Source organism: Argiope bruennichi, chromosome 5 (genome assembly GCF_947563725.1).
Source record: "Argiope bruennichi chromosome 5, qqArgBrue1.1, whole genome shotgun sequence".
NCBI classification, from domain to species: Eukaryota; Metazoa; Arthropoda; class Arachnida; order Araneae; family Araneidae; genus Argiope; species Argiope bruennichi.
In genome coordinates, this window is record NC_079155.1 from 82,326,333 (window position 1) to 82,353,432 (window position 27,100).

At 28.2% G+C, this 27,100-nt stretch overlaps 1 protein-coding gene across 1 annotated transcript; it reads left to right on the top strand.

The window, feature by feature from the left end:
* Nucleotides 1-318: 318 nt before the first annotated feature.
* On the top strand, nucleotides 319-26,857 carry LOC129968630 (GAS2-like protein pickled eggs). The gene is made up of 6 exons (XM_056082725.1): nucleotides 319-669; nucleotides 4,946-5,073; nucleotides 15,124-15,259; nucleotides 17,325-17,926; nucleotides 24,198-24,296; nucleotides 26,531-26,857. Exons 1-6 carry the CDS (start codon nucleotides 585-587, stop codon nucleotides 26,693-26,695), a joined length of 1,215 nt encoding a protein of 404 aa, XP_055938700.1. The 5' UTR covers nucleotides 319-584; the 3' UTR covers nucleotides 26,696-26,857.
* Nucleotides 26,858-27,100: the final 243 nt, after the last annotated feature.

Genomic DNA, 27,100 nt, shown 5'->3' on the forward strand with positions numbered 1-27,100 from the left:
AGAAAGCGAATACTATTTTAAATCCCACGCGATAATCCGTCTAAATGCACTGCGTAATCGTCTCAAACCCTGGTCATCGCGTGTGACCGTGAACGCGGTCCTCTCTGCAACAGGCAGACTGCGCAACCAGGTAGCTGAAAGCAAAGAATTGGTGAAAAAGAAACCCCGACAATCGTTGGGCCGTGAACATCACCACTTTGGGACAAAAGATCTCTCTGAATGCTAGCCCCACCCATTTCGGACACAGACCAAAACACGGTGATTCAATAGCCGGAAACGAGGCAAACAATCCTTTTTCAACGCAAAAACACCACACTTTCTCCATTGGAACACAACGGCTGATGTAATGCAATCGTTTAATTGCCACCTTTGACCACTTTGCGTGCTTTTCATTAAGAGCCCTGTTGTGAAGTTGGCCCAGTTGCTGAGATTCCAACCTTCAACTTGGCACAGTCCAACGTCTAGGGTCATACTTTACAACGGGGCGAAGGTTTCTCGAGAGCGAATGGGATAAATAAGTGTGCCTTTGCAAAGTGTTAAAGTATCCAGCGTCTCTTTGCAAGAATTTTGTAGCGTTTAATGGAATGAAAATGATTATTTACGGGAAAGAAAAGGAAATAATAAAGGCTCAAAAGCGGTCTCTGGCAGCTTGGATAAATAACACTCTGGGTAAGTAATGTACTGTCACCATAAAAAGAAATTCAAATATATTCCAAATTGCAATCTTCAAATTGTTATTTGAATCGAAGTAAAACTTTTAGATTTGAAGATTCTTTTCTAACTTGGAAAAAATTATTATCCATGGATACTTTCAGTAATAAATAACAATTTAGATGTATTCAGTTTGAAATTTTGTGCTATGAATATCGATTAATTGTTTAATCCGTTATGAAATACTGCTTAATTTAATTTTCGCATTACTGTTTTAATTCTTTCTTAATACAACTGCCGTTATCTCTATTTTAAAATTTAAATTCAATTATAAAAAATTTTGAATGAGATTTTCAAAATTATTATTCATTTCTCAGTTAAATGCATCCTTATTCGTTCTGAATCAATCTGAATTAAATATTAATTCTCTCAGACGTGCAGCAATATAAAATTATAAATAATTGCTTATTCCAATGAAAAAAAATTTTGATATCCTCAGATAATAAATGCAAATATAAAGAAAAAAGAAAGTATGAACGAAATAAAATATAAGAAGTAAATTAAAAAGATAAAAATTCAAATAAAACAAATACAAAAAAAAATCGGAAAATATTTGATTTATTGAATGTATGAATCAAATAATGAATGAATAATAATGTGTTAATATTAAACTTTGAATGTAGGAATCAAGTCAGTCAATCAAATAATGAATGAATAGCAATCAATTAATATTAAACTTTGAATGTATGAATCAAGTCAGTCAATCAAATAATGAATGAATAACAATCTTTTAATATTAAACTTTGAATGTATAAATAAAGTCAGTCAATCAAATAACAAATGAATAGCAATCAATTAATATTAAACTTTGAATGTTTGAATCAAATTACGCATTCAAATAATGAATGAATAAAAATCAATTAATATTAAACTTTGAATGTATGAATCAATCAGACAATCAAATAATGAATGAATAATTATCAATTAATATTAAACTTTGAATGTATGAATCAAATCAGTCAATCAAATAATGAATGAATAACAATCTATTAATATTAAACTTTGAATGTTTGAATCAAATCAGTCAATCAAATAATGAATGAATAACTATCAATTAATATTAAATTTTAAATATATGAAACAAATCAGTCAATCAAATAATGAATTAATAACAATCAATTAATATTAAAGTTTGAATGTATGAATCAAATAATGAACAAATAACAATCTATTAATTTTAAACTTTGTTCCAGAAGTTATAATCAAAGTTATAGAAAAATAATGAATAGAAATGCTTTTTTTTTCAAAAAATTCTTTTTATAAAGGGAATAAATTAAATGATAACACAATCGGATGACCGATAAACTAAAGATCTACAATTTTTTACATGATTTTTTCTACGTGATTTTCAAATCATCCGTTATATTTCATGTAGTATTTAGTTAGTGATTATTCCAAAATTTTTCTTAATGTAAGTCAAATGAATTTTTAACTATTCAACTAATTTGTTTATATGTACTCAATTTTCTGTTTTTCTAACCTAATCTCTTTTGATGTATAACTCGTTTGCCCGGATTACTGACTTTCTTAACGGTTAAAATATTAATATGAAATGCATAATTATTTACAACTGCACCCTTGTTATTGAAAAAAAAAATTGGAAAATATGAATTTAATGGAAATTTATATTCATGTTTGAATAAATTAGATTTTTCATTGCCTTATTTTAAAATAAAACTTAAACATAGATATAATCGTTAGATCATAACACTTTAAACTTAATGCCAAATTTTTTACTTCTTGGAAAATTTAAATTTGATTTCCATACCATGTTTTTAAAATAACTGAAATGGGATATAAACAAAGATAACTGTCAGAATTTTCCAAATACAAATATTTTAAATGATAAAATTTTCTTAATCGGTTTGTCTAAAAGAAAGATATCCAGATCATTATAATTACGAAATTTTAATGGAACTAAAAATCTGTATTTAAAAGGAAAATGTCAATTCCCTTGATTTAAAAAACTTAATATTTTACTAATACGAGAAAATATTTTACTATACAAAAGATACAGAATGAAATAAAAATTATATCAATTCTGTGCTTAAATCGAGAAATAAATTTTATTTTAAAACATTATTTGATTAGGGTGCTTTTTTTTTACCTTCACGAATTCGAAGAATACACAGAGAAAGTCCTGTAATTCGTCCAAAAATTCGAACTCGAGAAATTAACAAGTTTTGGTTTTCTCTGAATCCGAAAAACACATTTTTGGAATTATGTCTATCTGCCTGTCTGTGAACAACATGATTTAAGTAACAGAAACAATTCAAAAACCCTTTGTGCCTGTCAGACGAAATTTGGTATATGATTTTTATCCCAAAATTGTAGAATTCGGTTGGATTTTGAACGAAATCCATTCTGAGGAAGTTTGTCTTTCCTCTTGTCCGAATATAAGTTAATAAAATATGTATAAATCGAATAGTGATAAGTAGATAAAGTTTGGTACACAGTTTTAACGTCTAAAGTATAGCTATATATTAAATTTAGAACCGAATCCGACAAGGGGTTTAACGTCTGTCGGTCTGTAACTTCGCAAAAATGTAAACGGGAAAGCGCAAAAACGGGATGTCTTAAATATATGGAATTTGATACCTGATTTTGCGACTGAAATTGTACTTTTATATCAAATTTTAATCGGTTGGAAGAAAGAACATCCAAAATACGTATTCGGTTTCCTCGGAATTGTGCATTACTCGCATTTCGGTAATTAATTGGATCAAAAGCATGCAGACAGACGATTTTTTTGAAATAGCAATAAAACAAATGAAGCAAAAGTCGCAAAATAATAATATGAAATCATAGCATAAGTGTATTACAACAAAGAAATATTAGTTAAGGAATGTTAATTTGTATTTTTTTAAATAAATAATTATTTTCTAAAAAAACTAAATACAAAATAGGCTGTTCCAAAAATTATGAATCTTTCGAGCACTTTGTATTCAAAATTTGTATACATTTATTTTAATTATATTGAAAATTCTGTCAGTTATGTTTCAAATTAGTCTTTGGAGAATGTGTGGTTGTAATGAGAACCGACTCTGCTCTACTTTTTGTCTTAATTCCTAAATAATCTAAAATTGGAACTATGGATATGCACTACCCTTGTAAGTACTCCTTAAAGGTTTTCAAATGGAATGAGTTCTGCCCTGATGGCTGTTCAGTTTATATCTGTCACTTGATTCTGCGAAAACCAATGACTTGTTAAGTAGGAGGTATGAATCGATACTTTGTCCTAGTGGAATTTCCAATTTTCCCTTTCTAATTTTCTCGCTTAGATGGTTTTTGATGACATCATGATAATGCTCAAAACAATCAATCCTTTCATGATTTCTGCGTCGTTTTAACTGATATTTCAAAACTTCGCTTGCCTTTATTATTTTAAGATGCATGATAGTGCCTAAAATTCTCTTTTTGTTCAAAAATAGCATAAAATCGAATCAGAAAGCAGTATCTCTTGTTCTGTCATGGTAACCACTGAACTTCGACCTATGGAAGAAAAGAAAAATCTGGACCTAGGTGGAGGGTGCAATGAAAAAATTTTAGTCAGATTGCAATCCAACACAAAAGCAATACAGGGCCCCATTTTACCGCCACCAACACAGTTTCATGACAAGTAATATGCGCCGAGCGTCATTAATAAAAAGATAATTCCTCTACTTTATAATTACTTTCTGAATCGGAAAACCAGTAACAAAATGACCCCATAAGATTTCTTCATCTCTTATCTCATCTATTAGAGTGGCAAACTCTGACGATAATCTCAGATCAGATTCGAACCGTAACAATATGCATGACATATCAGTATAATATATAAAATCGCGCTGAATGCTCTTTGTTAGATGTAACAAATAATGCATCTCTTGCAATAAAACCCATGATACAATCCCTCATCAAAAATGAGGTCATTAACTGGTTTTTTTGTTTTTTTTTCATTTTAAACATGAAACAGACTTCCAGTTATCCTTATGTTGTCTGCTAATCTTCATATTTGTGATGACCCTGAATAAGAAAGAGGGACTTTATGAGTATATAAAGTTATTATTTCAATTTCAAAAGCGGAATGTATTATGAATGAAAATGTTTTGATCTTGTGCGAAATCACTTCACTCTGAAGTAAAAATGTTGTTTACACAGCATAGAAATTTCGAATACAGATGTAAAATGTTTAATCAAATGTTTTAGAAAATTAATTCAAAATTTTATAAGCAACTGATCTATCATTTTGTAGGTGCTACTCTGGTGGATACTGACAACTTGATTCAGAAACTTTCAACGGGAGTCATTTTGTGCAAACTGGCAAAGTGCATTCAGAAAAAAGCCGACGAAGTAAGAGGATGTTATGGAAGCAAAAGCGAAGTAAGCGATTTTTCATTTTTAAGTATTTATAATCTCATTTGTTGTTTTTTCTTACTGGTTATAACTTTTTTATTTAAAAATTGAACGAAATTATTTATTGAACGAAAGTGCAATTTTGATGTATGAAATAAATTTATTTATAAGTATTCACAAAATATCATCTAAACTGAGCTGCTACTCGATGGGTTATTCAAACAGTTTTTGCTGTTATACGTGAAGTTGACCATGACAACCATTGTGAAATGACAAAATATATATTTGATATATATTTACTACAGATATATTAACTATAGATTAACTGATATTTAACAAAGCATCATTTAAAAAATTAAATTCAATGCAATAAGTTTGAAAAGATAGCTGAATTGTATAGAAATTTCTCTATAGAATGATCAGCAAATGATAACATAAAAAAAGATTGATATATGCTATGAAAATACTCAGTCACATACTCATGCTTAATTAAACAATCTTTAACTTCAATGAAAATATTACACTGTTAAAGGAAATACAATTTAACAATAAAAGTGTTCACTGCAAAACCAGATTTCAAGGTATTTGAATTTTTATCACAAATCAATTTGTTCTTATAAATCTCAAAACTGAACTTACGTGCAATTCATAATTCGATATTACAAAAATTCATTTACTGTAAAAACATGAAATACAAAAAAAAATTAAATTATATTCAAATTCAGCAAAATAAATTCATAATTTACAGAAATAAAGCTTTAAATCTATGAATTTTTTTTTTAATTTTTAGTAAACAAAATGTTTTGTAAAAATATAGTTCCTTAGATAGAGATTTTCTGGAACTAATGGCATCAACAAAAACCAGAAATGTCGGATAGTGATTCATTTTTATTATTATTATTATTATTTAGGATTTTTTTTATTGCTATTGTGTTTAAAAATGGACTAGGGTTATTAATGCTGAAACTAGGGTTAATAGATTTCAACTCGAAATCTCAAATGCTTGAAGAAAACATTCCTTAATATTATGATCGATATTTTTCTGACTATATATATATAACAGAATCTCCATAATTAATGGCAAAACTTCCAAAGAACTAAGAAGAATAAATCAATATATCTTGCAGCTACAAAATATCCCGCATCACCATATCTCAGCAGAAATGGAGCATTAATTCCAGAATGTTTAATACCAGACACATTCTTCCACGAAAACAAAAAAGAAAATGGCTGACTCAATAACTTTCCGATTTCACGAAGAATCGCGAAAGAAAAAAATTTTCTTCTTTTGTGAAAAGAATACCCGTGATTTAAGGACGGATCAATAGGGAATCTTGGTCATCAGAAGAATTTTAAACACGTCTTTCATTACCACGCCGTTTGTGAAGCAAACGATTCATTATTAATTAAGCTGTGAGATTGATTAATCTGGCAACGGTATTCTTTCAGAAAATTTCGTCCGATCTCTTCTCACACGTTCTTTTTTTAATGTCAAACATTATTTTTATTTTTCCAATCTAATCTGTTAGTTCTCTGACCCAAATCCAGCATCGTCAAGTTCATCCTCACTAAAAATCTTAATTCAAGCGAACACTGTTATTTTAGGGTTAATGGTGTGATTCAAAATAAAGATTAACTTTTTTTAGAATTTAAGAATTGATTAACTTTCCTCAGTTATAAATAATAGGCGGTTTCTGGGGCTAATTATCCTTTGGTTTTATTATTAAAAATGACATATCACCGTTGTAAATCTCGCCTTATAGTTTTCTAGATCATAGATTAAAGTAAGAAATGCGGAAACAATTTTTTTTAAACAAAATTCCGAAAGACAATAATTATTTTATTTATTGATCTTTTTCGTGTTAATGATGAAGTTTCGGAGAAAAAGCGATAAACAAATAATTTATAACAATATCAACTTAAAAAATTGCATTTTTAAGGAATTGATATTTATAGGTTAGCAAACGGGAAACAAAATTGCCCAAAACGAATTTAGAACTATTAAATTTGGCGAGTAGTTATTTCTTGAAAGGTAGGTATTCTCTCAGAGAGGGCTTTTCAAATTTTTAATTCAAAATTAATCAGTTTTAAAGTTTTCTTTCAAACATTTCGAAACATATTTACTATATCAAAAAAAAAAAAATTAACACTGTCTTTAAATTTAAAAAAAAATTACACTTTTCGGTTATATCAAATTTATCATCTTACTTTTCGTCCCTGAAGTAAATAAATTTTCAAACCATTTTTAAGTATATTTTCAGCATGTTACAGAACATGTATGTTTATGTTATCTCAACTAAATAATTAAATGTAAATTTTAAAAATAAAATAGAAGTAAATGAATCAAGTCTAATATATTACAATATTTTGGACTAGACGTGTAAATCTCCTTTAAATTTTGGTTATTTTATATCATGCATAATACAAATAAATAATACCATAGTCTTGATTGTTAATAAAGAAACATAGTATAAGATTTCTATTTCTAGGTTGAAGGTTTCTATTCCGTTATAATTTTGTTTATTTAATTATGTCCTCTTGAGAGACATAAAATTTCACTTACCAGCTCGGACGGAAATAATCCGATCAAATAGGATTCGACATAAAGCAGATATCCAGAAGTCCGAAATATAAAAGAGTAAAGGTATAGAAAAGAACGAACCAAACTGCTATATTAAGACAGTGGTATTTCAATGGTAGATGTATAATTACTCTCTATTCGTTGCGATGGTCGCCAGATGATGGCACAATCATAGACCGGACGGAACATCTTTCATTATTCTGCCCTTCCTATTATACAATTAATAGATAAGTACAAAAGGAAGCAATGTCATTTAAAAGTGTCCATACAGATGTTTAGTAGGATGCTCTCGCTATAGTTAAATGCTTAATGTGGTGAACCCTCAAACACTGAGCTTTCTTATATCGAATCTTTTTCCAAAAACTTGGATTTTCAACTGAAATGGCAATCTTAAAAAAATAATAGTTCTGTGCATTGAATAATGTTTCTGTATATCGAATAAAATTTCTGTATATCGAATAAAGTTTCTGTATATCGAACAAAACTTTCTTTATTAAAAGAATGTGTATGCATACTGTAATCAAGAAGCACCATTGATTTCTTTCATAAAAAGGGATTTAAAGTAAGTAAAATGAATTGTTTCGCCCATATTTATTTCAACGGAAGTTTTTAGAAGACTGAAAGACTGCTTACAAAAAGGCAATCAAAATGTACGAGTGATTAATGTTTCATCCATTTGATTTTTTAAAATTCTAATAAACTTTAGATTGTTCTTAGTGACTATGACCTCTAAACGAAAAACCTTTTAAGTATAAAAGAAAATTGCAGCTTAGTTAGGGTAATAGGAAGAGGGATAAAAATTAAACTGCAGCAAAAAAAAATGTGAATTTTCAACATTTACATTATTAGTAAATTTGAAAAATCTTTATTATTTGTACATTTTTTTAAATAAATTTCTTTGGTAATTTAATTTTTCTGATTTTCTTAAATCCTAAAAAAATTAAATCAATTGTTTTTAGTTAAAAACTGATGAAGATTTCAATATAATATTGTAATTTCAATACCCCTAATTTTTTTCCATGAATTTTCAAGTTCATTGTATAGAGATTTGACTGTAATTTTAACCTTTTTAACATATTGCTTTTTTTTTCAAATTTATCACTTTATCCCATTCGTTGTTATGTTAAATCATTTCGAATTTAGGAGTGTACAAATTATTGAAATTTTTGTGCCTACAAAATTTTTCTTCTCTATTTTACTCAAAATATCACGAACTTCATATTCCAAACAAACTTGAATATACTATTAGTGTCCTGATAATAATGTTATCTTATTTCTAAATTGTTAAGAAATTGTTTATTAATTATTATCTCGTTTTATTTATTATCGCCTTATACTAATGCACTCACCAATACATACATTACTTGTTCAAAGTTTTCTGAAAGAATGTTTTTATCTTTATCTTTCCCAAAACGAATTGGGAAAAATTTAAATCTGAAAGAAGAAGCTTATTTAAAATCAATATCTTTTTAAATAGACTGTCTGACGTAATGTAAAGGCTGAGATCATTTCATAAAAGAAAAATTTCATTAAATTTCTTCGCAACTCTGTACATTTGGTATTTAAAAGTAAAATTCAAAAATCTGAAACACTCCCAGTTTAAAATGAGCTGCGAAAGAACTAAATTAAAAGTAATATGGTGACGGAAATCAGAACGGATCTTCCCCCGCTAGAAACAATAACGTCAGCAGAAAAATTCTACTTCAGTTTCAAGTTTTTTCACAAAAGTTTTTGAGCATTTTATCTTTAATCTCTCTAACAAAAGATCTCAGATCGGGAAATGAATGTCCAGTATTCTATCGGTTAATTAAATCTGCACCATAGTGTGACAGTTTAGTTTTAAAAAGAACTAAACTTCCAGAAAAGCTTCATCCTTTCTATTTTTAGCTATTCTATTTGAGAATGATTCGAGTATATTTGGTTTTTTTAATTATAGAATTTGAAGGGGAGAGAATTGATTGTTGAATCCATTCTTTTGCTATTTATCTTATCAATTTTAAATTATTAACTTACTTATCCATGTTTGGCGTCAAAAAAATGCTCACAGAAACAAAAGCTAGTTAAATTTAGAGAAATTCGATAACTTTCGTATCAGGTCTGACCCGCCATTTTGAATGTTGTTTGATCTTGGCGTTCTTGATAGATTTTGATAACCACGCAAAATGAAAAATGTCATCTAATTGCAAATTATTATTTTGGTATTAAATCAACCATCAACTAAATATATAGCTCTCGAACCGCTTTAATTAACTTCCATTCAAAAGTAAATAATTATTCATCGGATAACGTTAGAAAATAATCAATTGCTTAATACCATATTCAGAAACGTGATCTAGTCCAATCAAAACAACAAAATATTATATTTCAATTTATCATTTTTTCGTATACCATAACTAAACTGACTTGAAAGACTTCTTTAAATAATGTAAAAATAACCTAACTTACACACAGCTTTCATATAAAATATTTTTTATATGTTTGGTTTGAGATGATAAAAAAACATTATATTATATATCACAACAAATTACAAATGATATTTTATGTGAGAATTAAATAATCATATGCTTGATATGATTGCTTTTGAAGAGTTTGTAGCGTTTGTTTAACACTAGATGCCTACGGTGACCAATTGGTACCAGGGATATTAATTATGTTTAATTTTAATTAAACTTTTCATATATAACTTGTTGTTCATAAATACTCAACAAAATATTTTTGAGCATCAAATTGTGATAGATATTAAAGTCGTATTATTTTATTCACCTTACCTTACGCTTGTTCTGTTTATTGCGAACATATACCTTCCTGATAGAATTAAATGCCTCGATATATCATAGAGCCATTAAAAACTTAACTATCCGGGTAAACTATTTTCTAATTGCATATTGTCTCAATGGTACTATAATTTCACTTTCTTATTTCTCACCTAAATTTTACAGATAATAAAGATAATTTTAATAATGGAAGAAAGCCATGCTATTAAATATGTGATGAAACAATGAAAACGGCTTACATTTTCTTGCAGTAATAAACTGAGTGAAACTTGAGCAAAATATATATGGGTATTTCTACAAAAAAAATATCAAAATTCAGAAAAGAAGTTTCAAGAAACTATGTTAATAGAATTTAAAAGATTTTTTTTTAAATTTAAAATGGAGCAGAAAATGTTTTCAGAAATTATCCCGAAAAACATCAAAATCTTGCTAGACTTTTATTGATTAAAATTTCAAAATTTACCTCGAGTAAATTTCATTCTTAATTGGTGGCCGGGAGATTGACTGATAAAAAGTTAGACATCGTAGTATTTTCATCGGAGCATTAATAGATTCAAACAATATAAAATGTAATTATTTACGCCGTTTAAATAATTTTTTTTCAATTTGTAACATATACCTATCTCAATTATGTAGAAATTAGGCCACGTTTAGAATGGCCACTTTGAAATAAATAAATCTAAAAAGGTGATGTCCTTCTGACTGTCCTTTTTTTGTCCATAAAAACGATATAATGTACTCTTTACCCCTTTAAAATTATATTTTAAAAGCTCATTAAAGGCTGATATGCTTTCAGTTTTAAATTTGATTCTATCTCAATTGAACTTTCATTAATATGATGATGAAATAAGATAATATGAATTTTTAAAGTCTACGAATTAAAAATGTTCAAATATTTCAGGAAAAGATAATAGAAAATGATGTGTGCTCCCATGACATACATCAATTTTGTCATGCCCAGAGGAAGATTATGCCTCATATTATGAGGTCTCTCTTTTAATAGAAAAGTCAATATAATTTCATAATTCAGTATATTTTTAACATAATCAAATGTTAATGATTTTTTTATTTCATTTAGTGAAGGTGAATTTCTTTTATTTATTTATCAAGATTCAAAATTAATAGAAAAGTCAATATAATTTCATAATTCAGTATATTTTTAACATAATCAAATGTTAAAGATTTTTTTTATTTCATTTAGTGAAGGTGAATTTCTTTTATTTATTTATCAAGATTCAAAATTGCATACCACTCATATTTGTTTAAATGCCATTGAATCTCAATGTTTATTAATAATCTAATAATTAAGTAAACGAAAGGTATTTAACGGAAATTGATCAATCATTCCTTATAGAATATCAATGCGTTCTAATGTTTTGTAATTAATATAATTGTATTTTATAAATCATTACTATATTCCTGATATTTTATAATAAAAAGGATTAAAAAATTTTTACTTTGAAAATAAAGCTTTTAATCGACTTACCTAGGTGGAAATTCGACGTTGATCGTATCACTTTTAGAATCCATGGCGCATCTTATAAGCGAAAAAGACTTGACATCATAACCCAGCATAAGACAATGTGCTATCACATGAGATATTACGTAATTATTTTATTTTACTACATTGTTTATAATTGTTTGGATAAGGGATAAAAATTCCATTATCTAATATTCATGGCAGCAATGGTCAAATTAATTACTGAGCACACGGTTGGATCTATCTCTACCAAATTAAGAACGTAATTATTTCTTAAGTTATAAGTGGCTCTAAGATAGTTTTCAAATTTTAAATTAGAATATTAATAAAAGATTAATCATGATTTTAGCGCTTCACCTTCATAAAGAACAGAACATGATTATATAGAAAAACATTTTTCCGCCAATTTAATGTCTAGCCTTTGAAAAATATTTTAAAGCTTTTCCTACAACTACTTTTTATTATTTTATGTAAGGAAAAATATCGCAAATTTTATGGAAAAATAGGAGAAATGCTGGGGAAAATGAGAAGAAATGTTCAGAAACGTAGAGGAAATTTTAGAGAGAAATAATGAAAATTTTTGTATAAAACAAGAAAAAATAGGATAAATTTTAGGATTAAAAAAATAAAATAAAATATGGATTTAAAAATAGGAAAAAAATATGGACGTTGCAAAGATATTACATACAAAATATAAAATTTATATAAAAGACAGTAATTGCAAATTTGTACTATAAAATTAAGAGCAAATTTTTTAAATAAAAGATAGACGAATGAAAAATTATAATATAACGATAGGCGAATGAAGCCTAAAACATACTTTTGCTTTGAATTTTGGATTAGAATTTGTCTTTTAATTTCTTTTTTTTTTTAATTAACAAGCATGGTTATGGTTAGAAGAATTAAAATTATAAAAAAAATTAAAAACACAATACATAAAAGAGTATATAAATACATAAAAATTATTCGCTGTTTCAACAATTTTCTGTTAAAAATTTTAATCAAAACTTTTAATTAAGTTGCGTTTATCCAAAAGAGAAGTCGTTTAGAAATCTTCTGAACATAAAAAAAAGGATTTCTTTAAAGTTAACATCTTTAAAATGACATGTTTAAATGGCATGTTTGATGAAATGCCAAGTACTTTTTTCACTTCACAAAAGAAAAGTTTCATTAGCTTCACTCTCAATTATGCACATTTGACATTTGGAAGAAGAATTCAAAACTTCAAAAACACGCGGTTGAAAGCGAGCGGTGAAACAATTGAATTAAAAGCAATTTGAGGGCGGAAATCAGAGCGGAACTCTTTCCAGTCGAAACAATAACATTGGTAGAAAAATTCGAGTTTTTTAGAAAAGTTTTTGTCATTTTTAAAACTTATCTCTTTGGCAGACGATCCAAAATCGCGAAGTGAATACTGCGACGCAGTCTATCTTTTAATTAAATCTGTTCCAAAGTATGACAGTTTAGTTTTAAAAAGAACTTTTAGAAGGCTTTTTACCCTTTTGGTTTTCAATGAATTGGCCGAGAAGAAAGTTAATGCTTTTAGTTCTTTAGTTCTTGAACTTTATAGCTAAATCTTATTATCTTTTTTCTTCTTTTGTTATTTTTTTCTTCAAATGGTTAAACTAAATTTTCGGTATGCTGAATTATTCAGATAAAATAACTTGGAAGGAAATCTATTATGCAAAACCAGGCAATAATAACTGAAGAACATAGGAGAGTAAACACTATATGTGACCTCAAAAGGGATGGCTGTGGCAAAAAAGCTACTGATTCAACTTCTAAACTTTACCTTATTACCCTCCCACCCCAAAACGAAACAATGATTTTATTACATGCATGCAATTTTGCATATCTCACAACTGCATCATATTTTGTTGTTTATTTTAATTCTTTTTATTTTGAATTTCTAGCCAAGTTCATGAAGGCGTAATCTTTAAATACGAAGGGAAGCGAGGCCTTTTTAATAATTTTTTTCGTTGATCAAAGCAATCTTTAAACATTCAGATATGGATTAATAAATTAATAATAATCAAATTAAGTAGCTGACTAAGAGCTCCACAGGATTGAAGACCCCAGAAGCAGCAAATTTCTTATGTGGTATTTTCAGGAAAATTCAATTTACAAGGATATTGTACTCGAACTTATTCATTGAAATAAAATCTCGATGAAATTTTGTAACATGGTTCTAACAGCATTCTTTCCTAGTTTCCTTTTACAAGTTTTATAGTATGTTGTTTTTTTAAATTCTAATAAGATATGTTGTTTTATAATTTAAAAATTGTCCGATTCTATGATTAAACGGTACTTAGATTGGAGTAAAAAAATATTACATTTTATCTTATTTTGTTTTAAGTTATTTTTAAATTTTAATTCTATATTTTTTTTATAAGGGAGATGTTGAAATCAACTTCCGTGAAAGTATGTCGAAATTAACGGTTTTACTCTTTCAGTTTATAATTTTATACTGAAATTGGCACATATAAAGATAAAAATTAAATCAATAAAAAAAATATCTTTCTTGGGGAATAACAGTTATATTATCTAAGAGCGCCTAGAGATTTCACTAAGGTAGCAATTTTATATTTATGGCAGTTTTTGAAACTTTTTCTACTGAAACTGACTCATACTTGTCTTTTTTAAGGGAAAAGAAACTCTAACTCATCTACTGGAAGCAATGCGTCATATTTTACTCTATTATAAACTAAATAAGCGATATTTTTCAACTTTTAAAAATAAACGATCGATCGATAATATCGATCTTAATATTGATCGGTTCAACTAATCTTAGTTTTTTAACACAAAAATGTAGAAAAATATGCACAACTAGAGTACATTCAGTTTTCTTTTATCTAATTTTCTTCTGCGCAAGATCGAATTGTATTTTAATATCCATCTTTTGTTACTTTTTATAAAAATGGCAATTTCCCTTGTAATAGTAAATATCGCCAATCATTGATTAATAATTTTATAGACCAAAATTATGGTTTTTAATACACACATATTTTTCATGAATGATGTCAAAACTTTTGTGTGAAAGGAAATTAGTTGAACTCTTACCAAACTACTGCAGCACATCAAATTTCATTAATTCAGATCAGTTCAGGTCTTATACTCTTACGATAATGGTTCCAGAAAATCAGTGTTCTGAAAATTCGGACACCTACGGTTACGTGCCTTCTACAAGCCATAAGTAATATTTCATTTCCAAACAAATTTTTTTTTCTTTTTGTTTTTTCCAGCGAGTCTTGCAACTGAAGTATTGGGAAAGTGCCAAACGAGAGACATTTTTCGCCAGAGACAACGCTGAAATGTTTATCCGTTGGTGCAAAAGTTTTGGAGTTAGAGACGCTGTTCTTTTCGAATCCGACGGACTGGGTAAGACAGCCATTTCGGTTCTCTTTTTCATTTATCCCTCGGTCTCTCTCTCTTTTTCTTTTCTTTTTCTTTTTTTTTTCTTCCTCTCCTACGAAACTCACAGGAACTGTCAATTTCATTTATATCACATGTCTTCTGACTTATAGATTTTCCCTTGTTAAGGAATATTCCGATTTTTTCTTTCCATTTTTGACTTCCGTTACTAGAGCGAAAGTGTTATGAAAAAAAAAAAATACGGGAGGGATAATCGAATAAGATGGAACGATGCAAGGAAACCAAATCATGAATAAGTTTTTTTTTTTTCCAGTAAAATGTTTAAAAATAAAAATTGGAAAAATACATATTTGGATGTATATTTTTGCAATGGTACATAAATATTCAGGAGACAAAAATTCCTTTTAACAAATTGGAATCGTATCAATTTTGTTATATTTTTTTCTCCTTTTAATTCAATGAAAAATTTTACAGTTTTTAATACCATTTGTGTTTTGTTTAGATTCCATATCCTGAAAATTCAGCAGGTACTTCTTTATGTTGGTATTTTTGACGGAACTTTTTATTACTGAATTATAATAAAGTTAATACTTAAATAATACATGAATGGAAAATGTGTATTTTTAACTAAATATTTATTGTATTTGCTTACAAACGAAAGAAACTTTCTTGAATCTTTTATAAATGTGCAGAAGTGCATAAAACTATATTTAAAATTGAAAAACCATAAAAATGCTTCTGATGATATCAGAACTCAAAAATTTTAAAAGCTTTCAAACAATTTTAAAATTTGGCATTTTCTCTTATATTATTAGCAAAGTGAGAAAATAAAATCACCCGGTTTTACCGAGATTATAAAGTTCTTGCCAACTGTCTCTGTAAAAGTTGTTTTCTTAAAAGGAAAATGTTTGTGCAGTGAAAGACTCATCAATCTCACGAGTAGAAACTTCCTGCTCTTAAAAGGAGAATTTGGAATTTCTTAAACCCTGCTGCTGTTATTCTTTTTTATGTGAATAAAGTAGGTTTTCAATTTAATGAAGTACAAAGTGAAATTTGTATCTTAAATTAATACTTCATTTTCAGTTTATATGTTTGTTTGTTTTTTAATAAAACGTTCAAAATTTTCTTATAGTTCATTCAGGATTCAAATGCAGATCCAAATCGCAAAGGCATCATTTATAAATTTAATCTTTATTTCAATGAATTGAAGATATCTACCAAAATATATCTGCCATAAAGAATAGCTTTAATTAATATTGCTATTGTCTCAAAGGAATATCAACTTTTTTAAGAGCTGCAAGTTACGAGCTTATTTAAATTATATAGACATAATTCTGTTAATTAAATTATTATTTTGCTTAGATTATTCGCTATAAATTAGCAAATTATTTATTCACTCAACATAATGATGATTTTTTTTAATGCTTTCAATAAATTGTTAATAAATGTTGGAATTTTTAGTAAACTTCATTCGGAATTTTTTTTTAATTTCTTCCTTAAGATTCAGACTAATTAGTGTAGAATTTAATTGCTTTTATTTCAATGGGTTAACAAAAATTAATTCATCGGATCTTCTTAATCTCTTGGTAGTAATAAATCTATTGAGGAAATGGTGTAAAATTAAATAAAGACTTTATGTTATGGAAACCATTCAATAAAAATAATTTTAAGCTTAAAAATTTTTTTAATAAAATGCGATAATGTAAAGCTTTATTTCGAAAAAACATAAGATTATTTTAAATGGGAAAGGATAAAATTTATAGCTTTCAGATCTCCTTTGCACTAAAATTGAATTAAATATCAGTCAAAATATGGATTTTTTTCTAACATCATCTCAAAAACAACTTGCATGTATTTTACAGAGGTGTTGGTTTATGTTGGTATCAATATCAATATATAGAATTATCAATACTTAAAAATCAAAGGCCTCGTATCTTGCTTCAGTAATTAGTAAAAAATTTATTAGCTAAAAATAACTAAAAATATAACAAATTGCAATAGTGAGTTATTGTATAAACATAAGAAATTTTCAAAATGTCTTACATCATATATTTTCTCATTATTATATTAGTTCTTCAGACACAGCCTCGTACTGTGATCCTCTGCCTGTTAGAACTGTCCCGTCTGGCTTCCAAATACGGAATTCTGCTTCCTCCACCCATCCAGGTTCCCGAGACAGCAACCTTGGCTTTAGAGGAAGAGGACATCTCAGAATGTTCAGGAGACGAATTTTTCTACGCCACCACTATCCCGTCTCCAACTAAATTCCAACGCTGGGATTCGGGGTGCTCCAGCGGACCCAGGAGTCCTTCCCCGAATTCGATTTACTCCAAGAACTCCTCTCCCAACTCTTCCCTGAAACGCAGTGGAATTCCTCTCAGGAAGAAGGACAAGAACGTGGTGGTTGTTGTCAGAAGTCGATCTGAAAACCACCTGCAGGATGAGCCCAGTCAGAAGATGACCTTGCCACGGATTTCGTCTCCACCGATGAGACGAAGTTTGTCGTCGGTGAGGTCGGATACAATCAGCAGTCGAATGAGATCCAATTCGAACCTCTACAGAAGCTCTTCATCCATTGCATCTTCGAAGAGCATAGTGGAAAAGTCGGAGAATCGACCCTCGGATTATGTTCCCATAATGCTACAGAGAAAGAGATCTACCCTTGACAAAAGGGTAAGTTAATATATTTAAGAATCTATTAATGGGTTCATATTATGCTGATTACATTTCATGGAATTTTCATTGGTGACTTTACAAAGTTTTGGACTTCCACCGGGGAGCACCTCAGAAAGAGGATGAAAAGCTTTCAGCATGGTGTTTGGTTTTCACCCCATGGTGGGTACAGAAATGGTAGGGGTCGGCTACCTCCTATCAATGATGGGACGTGTTTCCCACGGGAAGTGTTGTACTGTAGCTGTTGATGGCCCTTAGTTCCCGCCATTGCTGTCGCGGCGGTCCGGTGATTCAAATTTAATCCGAATGCCTTTAAATAGGAGAAGAAGAGTAACCATGTGTGGTTACAAAATTTTGGAATGTGGTTTGTATTTGATTCCTCTCTAATTAGTGTTACCATTTACAGATGCGTGACCAATTAAAATTACTTAACTTTATAATGAATGTAAGATCAGTTTCTAAGAGTATGATTTTCAATTAAAAACAACGTTTGATTATTTTAGAAAAAAGAAAACGGGGGATAATTCGGTGAAGAAAAAAGAGGGCAATCTATAACTTTTGAATAAACTTTATTAACGATTGCAACATACAAGAAAGACAGTGTTTATATAAATATTTAAGATAGAATAAATTCTGCTTAAGAGATTCTTATTTTCAAAGCATATTTCTATCAAAGATGAAAATGTCTGTTCAATTAGAACGACATTGATTAAGAAAGATTAACATATGAATATTTATTATTGAAAAGGCGCGAAATCAGAGAGCAAATGAGAGTATAGTTGATCTTTAAGAGCATAAATATATAATTAAATATAATGATTAATTATCACTGTCGCGAAACTAATTGCTCAGATGGTTGTGTTTTGTTCCGACTTTGAAATAATTAGAGAATCTGTGACATTTCTGAAAAAGGAATGTTGTGCGCTGAAAACCCAAGATAGTCGAATAATAAGTCCAATTCTTTTGGAAGGTCTTGTGTTTATAGTAACGGGTTACCGATTCGAGAAAAAACTACACAAAATGAGTGAATCCTTTTCACGCCATTTTCTTAACAAGCATTTGAGATCGATCTCATATCGCTGCCAAAGATTTGAAGGAAAAATATTGGCTTTACTCTCTATCATTTATTAAAATTCATGTACATTCATGTTATTAAAATTTATGCGAAATGAATATATAACTGCATGTTTCACTGCAAATGAAACATTATATGTTATATAAACACTTTTTTTCCTCATCATCATATTTGATGTTAAAAAAAGCTCTGAATGTGTAGATACTTTATAAAATATGTGAACAGTGCCGAATGTAGATACTTTGAGGACCTATGTAGTGTACATTATGAGGGCCCTTTTTTAATTAAATGATCATTTTAATTTCATATCGGTACATTTTAATGTATTAAATGATTCATTTTAGGTTAATATTTTATATTTTATTAAATTTGTGAATATTTATTTGTTACGAATCTAGCCTGCTTGGTATTCAAGTTTGTATGCGTTATTATTATAACAGGTTTTCGGTTTTATAAATAATCTAATAAGATAATAAGGAAATTAAAAGTACACGACCCCTACTTGGAAAGTGTTTATATTATATAGGCTTTTATCATTCATAAAACTATATATTTTTTGCAAACTTATTCATTTAGTAACTAGGGAGCAAACTGTTTAATCGATTGATTTACTTGCGGTCGTAAGCAGCTACTTATTTTTCCTAGTTAAAAGTTTTAGGTATTAATAAAACAATCAAAAATAATTACTCCATTTTCAGAGAAAAATTTTTCAGTCCCACTTTTATCGGCATGATAGGAACAGATCTAAATAACAGTAGAAAAATATGTAACATTATTCACTGTTCTTAGAAAATTAATAGATACATGAAACTCAATAGCATCGGAGTTATTTTGAAATGCAGCTAAAAAAATCCCCTTCCTAATTTTTATAACGTTTGTAAACTCACGAAAAAGGTCTTTAAATATCATAGTTTACATTCTAATTGATTTACACCCTAAAATTTCTTTAAATAAAGGAATTTTGTATTTTAAAAAGGAAGAGAGTATTATTTTTTGTATTTTTTACAGTTGTACCATTTCTGAAATTTTTCTTATGTTTAAAAGCAAAGCCGAGTAATTTACCAACTATACAGTTATATCGATAATCAAATATTCTTAAATGAAACGGGGAAGAAAAGGAATTTTTACAAATAGCTTTTTTAATCGCTGAAATAAATATTTACTAGTATTGTTTTATGATAACTAAATATACGATGTTTATTTAATTATTGTGCTTTCTATGCATACAGCAATTTTTGATATTTTCGAGAAATATTTTAAAGATTGGAGCGGTTAAAAAATTTAAAACTAAAAACCGGCATTCTTAGAAAAGAAATGCAACTTAAGTATATGTTATCTTTTTTTTTTTTCGGTAGTAAACGGTGGCGCAATGTTTTCTCTTTAATGTCTGTTTTTAATGAAAGGCCATTAGGATTAATGAAACCTCAACAATCTACATTATAAAAGAACTTTTTTGTAATGAGTCATGAACTTAAACGATATGTCAAAACTTTTAATATTTGAAATTTGTAAGCTTTTATCTTCTTTTAACCTTTATTATAAATTCCTAGCGCATAATTTCTTGCTGAAATAGAATTATAATTCATTCTGTAAGGAAAAAAACATTGCAAACTTGAGCAATTCATTAGAATACATTTTTATATTTATCGAGAAGAAATAATTTTTTTAAAAACTGAAATATAATAAATAATATTATTAAAAAGAATTAGGAACCGGATTCTGGTAGTATTAACTTAATGTCATGCTACAACAGCGGTTCTTAACCTATGGGTCGCGACCCAAAATTGGGTCGCGAAGCATATTTCTTGGGTCGTGCTGAGTCGAACCAAAAAAGTTAGTTATACAACAAATTTCAGACATTTTAGAAATGACGACTTGAATAAATATCAACAATCGAAAATGAATGTGAACTAACTGAAAAAATTACATGTTTTAAAAATAAACTCAAATTATGGAGAAATAAGGTTGAAATAAAGAAACTTGCTTCATTCCCGACTCTTAATTTACTTGTTGAAGACAATAATATTGATATCACAGATTTTGAAATACAGAAAATTATTATTAATCATTTAGAAAAACTAATAGCAGACTTTGATCGATATTTCCCTGTAGACGATGTTTTCAAATATAATTGGGTTCGAATGCCATTTAATTTTGATGTAAGTGATTTGCATGAGGAATTTGTTAATATTAATCAATTTCAAGAGCAATTAATAGAAATACAAAGTGACCAAGCACTTCGATACAATTTCTACAAAAACACTGAATCTTTGTGCTTTCTGGTTAAAATTAAAAACCGAAAAGCCAATAATTGTTAAAGAAGCCCTAAAAGTATTATTGCCCTTTGCAACAACATATATGTGTGAGGCTGGTTTTTCGGCTCTGTGTGTAATCAAAAACAATTACCGGAACAAGTTAAATCCTGAAATAGATATAAGGTGCTCCTTGACAAGCATTCAACCGAGGTTTGAAGATCTTTCAAAATGTATTCAAGCACAAGTTTCTCATTAAAACTGTATGACTTGCATTTAAAATTTAAAAGACTTAACATATGCTTTGATATTTCTTTTTTTTTTTTTTTAGGAATAAGTTAAAATGTCAATTATTTTCAAAAAGTTATAAATATATTTTAATTTGGTCAATAAAAATTATTAATAACACTTGATTATTAAATAAATTTTCCTTGGATCGAAAAGTACTTTTGTTTATCTTTATTATTAAAAAAATAAATAAAAAAATTGTGAGTTAAAAAAATTTTCATCGTAGGATTGAAGATTTTTTAAAAATACAATCTAAAATAAAGCAATGAAAAATTTTAACTTTTTTTTGGGTCGCGACATGAGCATATTTCTCAAATTTGGGTAGCGGCTTAAAAAGGTTAAGAACCACTGTGCTACAACAAATAGCATTTTTTTTTATTTCTTCATTATTCTGATCAAGAAATAATTTTAGTCATTTTAATTGTATAGGATTAATGTTCCATTTTGAAGCTACAAAAGAGTTATTTCAGACTCGCATTGTAACTTTAACCTGTGGTCAAATAACGATTGCGGCACCTCGCCAAATATCCACATAACATTAACAGGAGAAAAAGTTATTTTTGAATTTATTGTTAAGTTAATTTTAAAGGAATATTTCATTACGGGTAATGATTTTTATAGGATTATTAATTATCTGCTTCGAGTCATATTGGCGCTGAGTCCAAAAGATCTACTTTAAAGAACAATGATGTGAAAATTCTCTTTCTTTTTTTTTCTTTTTTTTTATTGTTGCAAATTTTGATGGTGTTTTTTTTAATTTAATATTGAATTAAAATAATTCTGAATTCAAGGAATAATATACTTGAAATAACTTTAAATAAAAAATTTCCGACTTAGCTCATTTCTAATCGATGTGAATGATATTATGTTTTAATGCATAAAAATCTATACTACTATTATAAATGTGAAAGTTTGGATGGATGTTTGTTAGTCAATCATGCTAGAACGCCTGAATGGAATTGGACGAAATTTGGCACAGAGATAGATTATAGTATGCAATAGGGCATAGGCTATTATTTATTTCAGTTAATTAAGTGGTTAATTTTTTATTAATTAAAAACTAACTTTCCTGCCAAAAATCTTTTCATTTCCTCACCGTCAAATGAGTAAGGCTTCAGGTTTTTCCCACGCTATTGAGGTTAGGCTACACATGTTTTCGACAGATTATTTCAAACGATTCTGTTTATTTTCTTAGTTTTTGATGCATTTAAAATTAAACATTGTTAATTAACCAATCGTTTGGATTCATTCTGAAGTACTTTTGAATTAAAATAAAACAGAATAAAAGAACTTAAAAATTTCTAATCTGTATTGCATTACCCCAACTGGCGTAGAAAATTCACGCATTTGCGTTGCTCCGATTGGTGTTGAAAATTCACGCATGCGCAGTGTGTTCTGATTGTCGACAGCTGTATTTTCAACGGATACGGACTTGATTTTGTTTTGACCAGACTAATCAGCAAAACTATAATTCATGTTTTCATATGACATTTTTGGTGCTAACAGAATGATTGCAATGCCAGGATTTTCACCGACTTTTACCATTCAAGGTCAAGTATATCATAGAATTGGGTCTCTACTCGCTACTTCGAACAGGCAACCAGAGTTCTTATACAAGTCTGTTTCATGGGTAACGAAGAAGCCGAAATTGAGCGACGGTCAAGGCTTTTTATAAAAGCTACCATTATTGCAGGAGCTTCTAAAGGAGACAGCGTTTTAATTCCCCGCCTACCTTTTATTCCAAACAACTTGCCATTTTGTTTCAAGAGGTTACAATTTCCCTTAAAATTGGCTTTTACAATGATGATCAACAAATCCCAGGGCCAAACGTTTAAAGTGACAGGCATTCATTTGAGCACTCCAGCTTCTCACAAGGTCAATTATACGTTGGTTGTTCACGCCTTTCAAGTGCCTAAAACGTGCATGTGCTGACGGAAAATAATAAGCCATTTAATGTTGTATACAAAACGGTATTGGAATAAAAATAAATGTTGAAATTTTCTCGTACATCTTTCAGGGATTTACAGGTTTCTTGATTATATCATATCAGGCTCTGTTTTCAACAGCACCATAATGATACCTTTTGATATCATTTTACATTGTGATCAGACCGTCAGTTCTCACACATACACATCAAAATTTCCACCCGTACGAAGTCGCGGGTAAACGCTAGTACAAAATAAATTAGTTTAAAAAGTGTGGAACCTTCTATTTACTTATCTGTTTGCTCGATGAAGCTCTATTGTTACATAATGTAAATAAAATTCTATTTTAGAAAATAACATTAGCAGGGATAAGAATGAAATGAAAACAAATATGATTGGAATAATTAAAATTCAATACCAGTTTCCGCCCTTTTATCTTAAGTAGATTCTTCAATCTATGTAAGCTACTATTGGCTAGTTTTGCACATGCGCCGATTGAAACGAGATCTCGTTTAATGGTTACGTCACTTTTGTGTATATAAATGAGTACATGCAATCCTTTCTTTTTATGTCTTTGATATTTAATCTCTTGTTGTATTTTTGTGAGTGTTGTCATGAATGAATTCTTTCTTGAATCATCCATTGCGCTAAGCAAGAGATATTTTAACATATTCATCAATTCCATATTTCAGAACATCTTTTATTTCTAACCCAAATTGAATTCTTTATAGGTATTGGAGATAGCAAAGAAATATCTTAAAGACGAGAGTAAAATACATCGTGTATCCGAAGGTCATTACAACTTCAGTGGCAAAAATGTTTATCTCAGAGTAAGTCTTTTGTAAGCTTCTTATTAGTTAAGTGCATTCATGTAAGAATGAATAAATTGAAACATATTCTCAAAATAAATTTCAGTAAATGTTGCTTGATATTACACTATCACAGATTAATTATTCACAGCAAATAAAATAACGACAATTTTTTATGTTTTTATTTCTTTACTTTTGCAGAAAACATATTTAGAAATTCAAAAAAGTAACTTCTTGGTATTCGTAAATAAATCATTAATCTTTACTAAAACTTTCGCTGAAAAAGATAATATTTTCTCATCTTCATCTTACTCCATAATTAATAATTAGAAAAAAAATTTTACTCGTCCTCTTTCAGCTTTACCGATATCATTTTTAAATACGAAAGAATTTAGCTTAAGAATTTTTATCTTTAATTTTCTTTCATGTCCAGATATAATTGTACTTCAACTTCGAAACTACCATTAGTTAAAACTTTTTTTGCGTGTTTTTAAAAAGCACTATCTCAAAGAAAATAATAACCATTAATTAATTTTAATTAAAATGATGCCGCAGTTTGATAATGATGATTTTATTGATTTATATTCTTACAACGCAACTGAATTCTGTGAATAATCTTACAAATGGAAGAAAAGGCACGACGTCACAGCACAGTGTAGGAGGAATTCAGTTAGATACTTCATGACATTCGAATTTTATTTGAGGAATGATTATGATATCAAGTGAAGAGACTCACTTAAGTCATTTTTTAAACCCTAGTTACCTTTGATGACCAATTAGTTTGCTCAAAATATATTCTTTCCTGACGATTTAAATTCTTGTTACGGAATACATTAGTTTAAATTTTCACCTCGTTACTTTATAAGATGGAAAAATATGAATTCGATGGAATTAATCTCTTACAAATCGTAATTCTTGCATATATATACGCAATGAAATAAAAATGAAAGCGCAGGCCCTATTTCAGAGTTAATTATAAGGAGTATATTAATGTTAATTATGTCAGAAGTATGCAGTTGTATAGTTTATGGAACATTGAAATTAGTATATATCCTATTTTAATAGTAAAAATATTTTTACGAAGGGTGTATCAAGTTAATTTTTTTAAATATAAATAAATTAAAATTAGGGAGGAAATTTATGGTAAGTAAATTTGTATATTTAGAAATATAACCTTTGCCACTTTTAAGATAGTGTAAAAATTAATTTTTTGAGATAATAGTGTTTAAAGATATAACTGAAAAACATTAAAAACTTGCGTCTAATTTTTTTTATTTATTTATTTGGACCTTTGAAAAGTTAATAACGACTTTTGTTTTGATGGAGCGTAGATGCCAAATTGCACCAAGACTAGACAAAAAAGAAAACTATATATTGTAATAAAAAAACATACAAGGAAACATTCCTTGATTAAAGAATACCTTGACTGAATCAAAAATAATAAAGGAAATGGAAAATTTTCTTGTTTATGCATAATTTAATCTCTCTCGTCAAGGAATATTTAAAACATTAAAACTCAAAATGAAAGTGGTCTTCTGCTTCTGCTGCTGATAGATAGACATTTAGAGGAAATGATCTCAGAATACTGTAAATTAAACAAGCATTGAGCAGTGTTTTTATCAATTACTCTAATTTTTAATTGCAAAAAAATTGTTATTAAATTATTTGATGAATAAAATATATAAAGAAGTACTAAAAAATTTTAATTTCTTCATCTTTTAGATTATTTTAATTAATTTTTTTAATATCCCTTTTTCATATATGATAAAAACTTGGTATAAAGCATTAGTTTAGTCTTTTTAACTATATTAATACTTCGACGTAATTTCTAAAATTGTTTAAAAATTTTAGGAAAGAATGAATAATGATATAGCAGCTGTTTTATATATTTCATTTATTTCTTTGTGTCTACTAATTAAAATTAATGAACAAAATTGTATACACCTTTAATTTAATTTAATTGATTGAAATATTCAATAGAAGACAAATATATTAAGTAACATCTGTGAAATAATTGAAATTGAATTTAAAGAAGTGATTATTTTCTGTTTTATTTATTTTGTTATGTACTTGATAACTAAAGTTTTAGAAAATCTGAAGACTAATTTTTTCTTCAGAACTAATATTTCGATCTGAAAAAAATGCTTTGTTTTATAATCATCAGAATGATATGTGTTAAAATAAGTCCAAAATATTTTGCGTTGTAATAATTTATTGATGTATTTTTGTCTTTTTCTTGTGTTTTGACTTTTCAGATCGTTCGAGGAAGTAATGTGGTTGTGCGCTTAGGAGGAGGCTGGGACACACTGGAACACTTTTTGACGACTTTGGATTTCAAGAAACCGTCTGTTTACTACAAGCAACCCAAGAAGCATGAGAAACAAAAGGAGTTTCATTCAGTTAAAATTTCACCTTACTGAACATTAAGATTTATCTAAATGAAAAAGATATGATTTCTTTATGTCTTTGATATCCTTGACAATCCTTTGATATCCATTTTGATTTGATATGATAGCAATTTCATATGTTGCTATGACAACTGTTTATATATATTTTAATAAAAAAAAGTATTGGAATTCAAAGATTTGGTTTCATTTTATTAATTAAGCAAATATCTCAGTTTCGTAAGTATTCTTCACTTGAAAAATGAAAGAAGGGTATTGGCAACAATGAATTAAGTTATAAAATCATGAAATATTCTCAGTTTCTAACACACACACAAAAAAAACGTTTGAATTCTTTAGATGCTTTGTCTCAAATTAATGGAATAACAGCTTAATGAAATAAATTTATAGAATGTCAGAGTTACATTGCGCAACTAACTT